The sequence below is a fragment of the Anomalospiza imberbis genome, chromosome 2 (assembly GCF_031753505.1).
Source record: "Anomalospiza imberbis isolate Cuckoo-Finch-1a 21T00152 chromosome 2, ASM3175350v1, whole genome shotgun sequence".
Taxonomy (NCBI): Eukaryota; Metazoa; Chordata; class Aves; order Passeriformes; family Viduidae; genus Anomalospiza; species Anomalospiza imberbis.
In genome coordinates this window covers 96,514,497-96,524,164 of record NC_089682.1, presented here as the reverse complement: position 1 = coordinate 96,524,164, position 9,668 = coordinate 96,514,497, and the positions used below count along the sequence as shown (strand labels likewise).

Sequence of the window (9,668 nt, the reverse complement as noted above, 5' to 3'; positions counted from 1 at the left end):
AGCCGGGAAGGCCGGGTGAGCCGGGAAGGCGGCGGACGCGGGCACAGCCACCTGCTGCCGTTATCCGGCCGCCGCCGCCGCCGCGCCGCTCCCGCCCCCGCCGCGCCGGGCGGCCCTTTAACTAGCCCCGCCCCCTCTGCGGACTCTGACCAATCACGGAGCGCAGTGGGCGCCGTCGGGCCAATGGCAGGGCTGCCTCTCTCTCGAACGGGCCAATCGCCAGCGCCGCCGCAGCACGAATTCAAAGGAAGCCCGCCCCCGCCGCGCTCGCGCTGCGCCGGGCCGTCACGTGGCGCTGGCGCGCCCGGGGCGTTCCGGTTCCGGGCGCGGCGGGGTCGCCATGGCGAGCAACGCCGCCAGCCTCAACGCCGTGAGGGAGACCATGGACGGTGCGTGACAGCCCCGGGGCAGCGACGCGCAGGACGCGAGGGACAGGGAACGCCTGGCCCCGCCGTGGGCCGTGCGCACGGGCGCCTCTCTTGGGAAGAGGGGCGCGGGTAGCGGCAGTTTTTGTTTTACTTCGGGTCACTTCGTGAAACTGCTCAACCCCCGCAGAGCGAGTGCCTTTGGACCTGACGTGGCTTTTCCTTTTTATGGTTTTGTTTCTTTTTTAAATTTCGCTAGCTATTTAACATAGAGTCCTAGGGGTTTCTTAGTGTCTATATATGTTAATATATGTGGGTGCATACATATATATTTGCTCTTGTTTCTCGTTATTTGTAACGGTTGATGTAAATGACCTGGGCACTGGAAGTGCGCAGGAGGGAGGGGAGGGAGCGGCCCCGGGCCGGTGTCAGCGGCAGCGCCTGGACCGACCTGAGCCCCGACGTTTTGTTCTTGTTCGTGGCTCATGTCAGAGAACCAGAGTGCGCTGCAAAAAAACCCTCAAAACAGCCCAAACTACAGTATAGTGAAAAAGCTTTGCGGACAGTAGTCAGTGCCACAGAGCTAAAATAGATGCTGGTATGGAAAAAAAAAAAAAACCAAAACAAAAAAAATCCCCAAAAAACAACACCCCAAGTGCAGGTACTGTTGTGGGATGGGGAATGTGAGAGAAGGGGTACTGGGAAATAATTTGGAGATTGCTAAGCCATGAGAAACGTGAGCAGGTGAGTGAAGTTCGGGTGCTCGCTTTCAGCCTGACTGGAAAGGCTGAGGAACCCAAGTATGGCATGTTTTGGAGTTGTTTCTCAGTGTAGTGTGAAACTCTGGAATTCCACAAAATGCCTACACCGAAGGCTTGTACGCAGGGTGGAAAGCAGCCAGTCAGTCTGTTCAGGATTGTTAAATGTGGAGCCTTTCTCTGAAAATGCCCTAATGAAGGGAGTAGAGGCTAGGGAGAATGTTCAAGGGATAGTGCTATAAATTTGTTCTTTTCTCAGCATCTTCCCTTCTCTTGAAGTTACGGCTGCTCTTACAAAAGGGTTTTTTGGTACAGACCTTCATGAGTTGAGCTGGTGGAAAAAGAAGCATTTCAGCCACTGATCTTCATGCTCTGACCTGCTGCTGGAAGCAAGGCAGGACTAGCAAGATCATTATGGCTCCTCTGATGCTGCAAGAGGGTAAAACCATTTTGTGCAGATAGTGACTTGTTTGGGATGGACGAAGAATATAAGTTCTGGTAACTGTACTTGACAACTTCACTCTTTCAGGAATGATTTAGACAGGAGGGAGGCAGATTTAAAGACAAATTAAGGCTTTTGAGAACAGAGGGGGAAAGTGCACTAATCTTCAGATTTAGGAGCCCAGGCTTCCAGTGTAACTATGTATATATTTTATTTAGCATAGATACAGACATTTAGCAGTTGTTGTCTGCAAAGTTGTTACGAGATCAGAATTGTTGTGGAGAAACTGCTACATCTCTCTGCCACCGACACTGCCTCAACACCTAAATATTACAAAGGACTTCATCAGTTTCTGGAGTCCAAAAGCACAGAGTGTTCTTATAGCCCACCTTTTACCTAATTGGCAGGTGTGTTAATTGTTGAATGTTTCACTTATTTTTTTTACTTTTACAAAACCTATTATCCAATATTAAATTTCCTGAACCAGGAAAGCATGGTGTGTATGTTAGAAGCTGTAGCTTTTAGCTTATGCTGAAAGGTTTAGCATAAATATTGTTGCAAACAGCAATGGACACCTGCCATGTTCACACTATAGAAGTGCTGTAGAATCTAAATGTTGATGAAGAACAGTCTTGATCATTGAAATTTCATAGTCTGTAGGAACTAAAGTGCTTTCATTTTTTTTTCTGTTGCAGTTCTGTTTGAGATTTCAAGAATATTAAACACTGGCTTGGATATGGAGACATTGTCTATTTGTGTGCGGCTTTGTGAACAAGGGATAAATCCAGAAGCCTTATCTTCTGTTATTAAAGAGCTGCGGAAGGCTACAGAAGCTCTGAAGGTAATGCTCTAGTTTAAAAAGCTTATAAATCTGTTTTTAAGAGTCAGATGCACATGCAACTTGCTATACTTCAGTTTGCAGGTTGTACTTTGATATTACTCATTTTTAAATCAAGGAAATTAGCTGTTCAATAGAGGAGGCAATGAATACCACTGAACATGAAACAGGAAATGGTACAAATAATCATAGAAATAAAAGAATTAGAGTAACTCTTCTGAAGAAAAAAACCACAAGCAAAACTCACAAGTTTTTATTATAGTCACCATTTGTCCCCTTACCTAATATCACAAATAGATTTCTCCTTTAACCAATACCACCTCATTATTACAACCTCAGATTTAACAGTACGTAGCAGTTCTTGTAAACAGGTACATGCAGCTTGTTAACATCATCTTAACATATTGCTTTTTGCCCCTTAACCTGTGCTTTGAGCCTTTCCAAAGACCAGAAAGAGGGAATTTTGTGATGTGTATATATATAGGTCTTTTCATACATGTGTATTTACCTGTTTAACTAGTAGGGTTTTAAAAACCATGGTTTTTAAAACAAATCTCATTTGCATTTTAAAGGATTATAATTCTTTACTGTCTAGCTAAACATCACAGTCAGGATTTTTTACTACTGCATCTTATATTTGGCTGTTTTTGAGAGGTGAAAGGGGAAACCTGTATTTTGCTTTTGTTCTGGAAGACTGCATACTTTGTTTTTAACTTAACATTTTTCTATGCTCATGCATATTTTGTATTTGTGTCTATGCTTAAAGGTGTGCTTACATTTAAATGCATTTTTATGTTGTATTTAACTGTATATAAATAATTGAGGGCTGTTTTTCTTCTTCCATTGCTTTCACTGGTTTCCCATTCCTGTTGCTCTCCTTTGCCCATTTGTCCCATAACTGCTTTAAAATCTACCAATGTCAGTCTTCAACAACTGTGCCTTGTTGACTGTAGTTATTCAGTGATAAAAATACTAATATTCTCAATCAAATAGTTGTCAGTGTGATTTATGCAGTTATGATTAGCACTGTTCTTCTGAGTTTTCTGTCAATAACTAATCTGTATGGATGGGGTAATAATTACCATGAATTAGATGAACTCCAAAGGTAACTATATTTATACATTTGACCCATTCTTGAAAGTATTAGGGTGAAATGTACAAGATAAAAGCTGCTCAGATACAGGATGTAACACAAGTAAACAGCAGTGGCTCTTTTAGTAAAGGGTGATGGCAGTTGACAGCATTATTTTTTAGAAAATAGTAGTGTTCATTAGAAAAATGAACACTAAGTAGCTTTTTTTAGACCCCCTAAGTTCTATAGGTAAATTAAAAAAGTTAGAAGAAAAGATTAAATTCAATCTACATGGTGTCTCTTTTAGTTACTTGGGATAATTTTTTTTTCTGTTTCTAGGCTGCTGAAAATATGACAGGCTGACATGGGAGAAGATCACTGCATGAGGAGAATGCCAAGTTGAACTTATCAGGAGCTCTGAAGATTGCCACTATTAAGAACAAAAAAGGAAATAAGTGTATGTGAAGGTTTCAGAGTACTTCTGTAATACTTTTCAAAAGAATGGTGTATATAATAGCTTTGAAAAGTTTTTGAAAAGTTTTTAAAAAGTTCACCAGTAATATTATTGGTATTTTTGTGAACTGTTTGTGAATGTAGTGCAATTGTTTTTCTTTGGCATCCTGTACATTTAAAATCACACCAGATATTGTACATTTGTTGAATTTACTAGTGTGTACCAACAAGTCTTGTTAGAATGAGTGTAGTTTTGTTAATGCATCCTTTAGAAGTGGTAGTATGTCGCAGGTTTTACCTTTTGCTTTGATGAAAAGCTACATGTGCAATTTTAGTCTTGCTTTATGGTCCAGATAGGAATGAAGCCCATAGTGACTTTATTTTAGAGCAAGCACAGTAACTTAAGTCTCAAGCTGAAAGTAATAAATAAAGCATTTTTTAATAATGTAGGTCATGAATTGTGCTTTTGATTTCAATTTAAATTGCTGGGAAAAGTGTGTAACTTAGATAACAAAAGTTCTTCAGCTATCCATGTAGATATGTATGTAAATTTAAATTCTAGATGACATGGAATGTTTCATGGAGAGCTACATTTGTTACACATGTCCTGACCGTAGGATATAAAAATATTAAGGCTGAATTGTTACTGCAATACAATAGTCAGTGCATACATGAGAAGCATCTGATTTGGTTGATGAGTATCTGAAAATCTTAAACAGCTGCTTGGTACAGGAATGTCTTCTCATTTAGCACTGGAAACCTTCACTGATGCCAAAAGAAGTGTTAATGTCCAGCAAATATCTCTGCACCCAGGAATTCTGCTTTGTAAGAAGATAATTTCTTGTGTGTTCATCTGCTGCTGTGTAAGTTTTTGGGGTTTTTTTAAAGGCTTTTGATTTTTTTTTTTGTTATGCTGTTTTCAATGTGTAGCGCTAATGGGACCTAAAGCAACCTGCAGGGTTAACAGGGCAAAGCACATTTGGAAATGAACCTGGAATCTTAGTTAAGCCAAAAGTTATATTTGTGCAGAGTTAAAAAGTTCTTTTTACTTGAAGAGCTTACATCATATACACTCTGGATCATAGCTCTACAAAAAGCAGTAAAGGAAGCAAAATACTTCATATTGCTGACAAAGAGAATAGAAAAATATTTATATTGCACTGAATCACTTGCCTTTATTTCCAGTTAGCCTGGCCAAAACATAATGCTGGGAAGATGCTGTAAATAACCAAACTGGGGAATTTTTAAGTGGTTTCATTTTGCACACTCACAGCAGCAATGTACAAAGGACTTTTAATGTTCATAACCTGGATATTGACTGTATGAATAGATCAACAATGAAATTTATCTTTGGAAATCTGAAAATTCAGTAAAATATCCTGAAGAGTCCAGGTCAGATCAGCACAAATGAGCAGTTAGCTCTCTTACTTAATTTTCTCTAGACTCAGTGCTACATGTCAAAAATGAGCAAAAACTTGGGGAGCATTGTCGCTGGTCTGAGGAGTCACATCTCAGTCTATGAGATTTCCCTTGTGTAACTTGAACTCTGAAAATTTTCTGTAAACTATAGTGAATGTACCCAAAATATTAATGAAACTCAATTAGAATTTATGTTTCTGCTGCTGCATTTCCCTTTCCTCTATAGCCAAATTTTTGGGTAATACAGGAAGTCTGATGACTTCTTTTGCATGTCACTCTATTGATTAGTTTTATGTATTTCCAGGGTTTTTTCTAACTTGGTAGCTTGATTTTGGTTTGGGTTCAATGTCCTTGAAATGCTTAAAACCAGCTTGCAACTGCAAAGACAATTTATACATAATTTATAAAATTATATATAATTTGTGAACTGTCCAGTAAATTGCATGTACCATTTTACCATTGGTAAGCTTACAGCTTTTATACATTTAGACATTTTCTGGCTGACCATTTGTCCTGCAGAATTACAGAAGAAGGGTATGTCTTTGACATTTAAAACCCTAATTTGATGTCTATGAAACTAAAAGTACATTATTTTCATTATTACGTGGAACTAAATGGTAACATTGGTTACTTAATGTACTAAAGGGAGAGCATGTTGTTTCTTCAGGTGGTGTAAGAGAACTCCTGACTGCTTTTGATTCAGGGTACCATCCATAGCAAATACAATAAGTATTTTTTTCTTCTTCCTGGTGAGAAATAAAAAAGAAAATCTCTCTCGTAGGAAGCTTCATAGTGGAAATATTGGGACTGCAAGGTAAGTCTATCACTCTAATAGCATCCCCACTATGTGAGCATGAGTACTGAGGCTTGGCAGTGATGACTGGGAAGTCTTGGCTGCATTTGTAACACACATCACCTTCTTCTACATTTAACCAAGAAGCTGAGCAAACAGCACGTGCTTTTCCTCTGTGATCCTTAATTACGTGCTCTTGGAACTCTGAAGATAAACATAGGAATATCTATACAAGTCCTGACAAAAATTGTTTTTTCTAACATAATAGCTTCTTTTGTAGTCAAAAGCAGCTGCCTCAGGAAGAATAAGAACAATGCAAGCATGTTTGGTTGCTTTTCTTCTGTGTTCTCCTGGCTTCTAAATGTCTTCTATTCCAGGCTTTCCTGAACATCATATGGTTTGTCTATTTAGTAATTTTCAATGCTATTTTTTCCAGTAGTTGTCTAATTTCCTTTGGACTATATATGCTTCCTGAATAACAGCAGCCTTTATCAATTCATGTCTGTTGCATGAAGAATTGCCACTTCTTGTTTATTTTGAGCCTGATTTTCACTAGTTTCATGTCCTATGCACTGTAAACTTTTATCTACCATGCCACGTTTCTGCAGATATGTAAGTCACCTTTGAATTTAATTTCTTCTAAACTGAAATGCTTTAGCATTTGAGTGACCAAACATGTGGAATAGGTTCTGTATTTACTGTGCTTTGAATCTCTTCTGGGTGTCATATTATTTTCTGAGAAGGGAACCAACACTGCACACAACTTTAGCCATGCAGCTAAGGACTAGTCTGCTTGATTACTTTCTTGTTCTTTATTCCTTCCTAATATTTGACTTGCTTTTTTAAGTTGATCTGAATGTTGAGCTGTTTTCATGGCATTATCTATGGTACCTGCAGGATCTCGCTCTTTAGTAGACTGATAAGCTCAGGTTATTTTTTCATATGTGGAAGCTATGATTATTTATATCCACATGTATAATTTATTTGTTTGTGCTGAATTGCATCTGCCACTTCTTCCTAATCAATCTTCCATGTGTTTCTCCAGTTCATCAGTTTGCTAGTAGTCTTGCTACTGTCACTGATTTTATCATTAGGAAATTTTGTTGCTTTATTTCTTATTTGTGGTTAATTATAAGCAAGTCATGTAGCACACAATGTATCAAAGACTGCAAAGGACAACTGGTGACCTGGGGCAGGAGCTGACCACTTATTTTCATTTCTTTTCAGTGATTGTGAATAAAATGGATCATTCTTACACCACGTCTTCAGTGTCACATACAGCAACTCTCACTGTGAGAATTTAAGCACAGTTGTGAATCTAGCCCTGCAGGGAGCATGGCATGCTTGATAATTATCAGGATCCCCAATGTTCTTTCTCACCTGCTGCTCTCTAGGTGAGCAAATAACTGGTTCAATCCTTGATTTGCTTTTTGATTCAATCAACTAGTTCCTTCTGAGTTTAACTTGTGCACTGTTGCAGGCATACTTTATTCCAGGGACTGCTTCCAGCAGGCTGCTTACCAGAGCCTTCTCTTCTTCCCCAGCACTTTCCACCTTCAAACATCCCATCTGCTTTTACATGCTCATAGTTCCATGCTATAGAAACACTGCAGTCTTTATTATTTTAATATACTGTAAATTAAGATGCACAAAAAAGGACAATAACCTAAGGCTCATCAGTGATCCATGATACAGTATAGCTGTAGACAGCCTGCTTTAAAGAGATCTAATGCTGAACATGGGGGCTTTACATTACTATGTGTGATGGGACTCTGGCAGCTTACTTTACTTTGAAGATTCAACTCTACTTTGAAGACTCAACAAATATTACTGTTTAATTAAAGTTTGAAAACAGAGTTTCAAAGAATGAAGGGTATGTCAAAGTAATTTCAACTTTTAAAAGGAGTGAGGGCAAGGACAGAGAGTTGCAGACCAGTCACCTCACATGGCAGCAAATATCCAACTGGTAAATTTGGGATTGTATTAGCAAAGAATGAAAGATAAAGTCAAGTAACAAGAGATAGAATGAGAGGAAATGGCTATTACAGAATGTTTTTTTACAGAAAATAGCTTCGTCAAGTAGAAATCATAGTGCTGTCTATTTACTGCTTCCAGACCCACTATTTATACTTCAACAAAGCAAGAGGATAATTTAAATGATGCCATGAAATTCTTTAGCGATGGGAGAGCAGGCCTGAAGAGGTCTCAAAGCACTCAGGGGTTGTGCAGGTTCTCGAAGAGAAGTTGAGAAGAGACATAATGACCCTAGTTGTGATCTTGAACATAAAGGGAGTCTTGTGGGTGCATCTTTTTAACCTTACAGAGAAAACCAAATTCAGTAGGTGTTACTGGAAAAATCAAACCTTAAAAGTAAGGCACAGCTTCCTAGGAGTGAAAGTAAGTAAACTTTGACATGGCATATTAGGGAAATGACAACTGGCTACTGCTTGATGTTGTTAAAATGAAATAAAGATAATTCCAAAAGACATGCTTTAATCCATTTTCTGGGGCGATGTGTACAATACCTCTCTGCAGGGTGTCAGTGAGGCTGGCTGTAGCAGTTCCTTTTGAGTGCAGAGTCTGTGAAGGGCAGTGTAAAACAGCTCTAAGTAATGTGAAGAAAATTAGGAATTTTTAGGATGACTATCAGTGATGTTTCTGTCAGTAAGATAAATGGAAGCCTGGTTTCCAAGATATTTAAATGTTCCCTGATCAAAAAAACCCAAACACCACAACTATTAATTATCTGCACTCGAAATCTGGAATATATTGAGTCTAGGCACTTTTATTATCACTTTATAAATATTCTTACTTTTTCACCTCCAATTTTCACATGTACAAAGAGACTGGCTCATGAAAATGGATCTCTGAAAGAGCTCAGTGGTGTCATTATGTAGGCGAGTGGGAGTTTAATGCTCAAATTTAACTTTCAGTGAAGGATATGGAAAATGAAGGAGTGAAGAAGGTGATGCCAGTCTGTACTGTGGTTACCCAAGGAGGCAGCCAGGAGGAACCCTTAGTAGGGAGGGAGGCCTCAGGAGGGTGAAGAGGCTGAGGGACATCCCAGCTTGAATTTATTTATGATTACTTTATTTGTACACCAGAGACAAAATTAGTATATTTGAAGATACCAACAGTTATTTTCCTATTTAATGGACAGGAGATAGGGGAAAGAGAGACTTTGGTGGCCACATTGCCTTGGCATTTGGCCTTGAAGCTAGTAAGACAATAAGGCTGCCAACCCCCCCTGCATTGCTGCCTGTTGTAGCTGGTGAGGATGTGACTGGAAGGAGCTGAGTTATCAGCTCTCACTCCATCCCACTTTCCTGGGCTACTGGAAAAGCTCCTCATGACATTTCACCTTGCATTCGTAGAAAGCTGCTCAATACGCACCCTGGTTTTCCTCCCAAGCCATTTTATAGGGGCATATGGTTGTGAACAGGATTAATTACAATTTTTTGAGGGGGCAGCTAATCAAGGACAGAGAAATAGTCTCATTCCTGTGACCAGCGAACTTGTACTGAATCC

The 9,668-nt window shown here is 39.4% G+C and overlaps 1 protein-coding gene across 1 annotated transcript; it reads left to right on the top strand.

Annotated features, from left to right (window-relative positions):
* The first annotated feature begins 233 nt into the window (after nucleotides 1–233).
* Nucleotides 234–4,373, top strand: MZT1 (mitotic spindle organizing protein 1). Its single transcript, XM_068182314.1, has 3 exons — nucleotides 234–389; nucleotides 2,261–2,406; nucleotides 3,815–4,373. The coding sequence occupies exons 1-3, from the start codon at nucleotides 341–343 to the stop codon at nucleotides 3,836–3,838; spliced, it is 219 nt and encodes a 72-aa protein (XP_068038415.1). The 5' UTR covers nucleotides 234–340; the 3' UTR covers nucleotides 3,839–4,373.
* The last annotated feature ends 5,295 nt before the right edge of the window (nucleotides 4,374–9,668 follow it).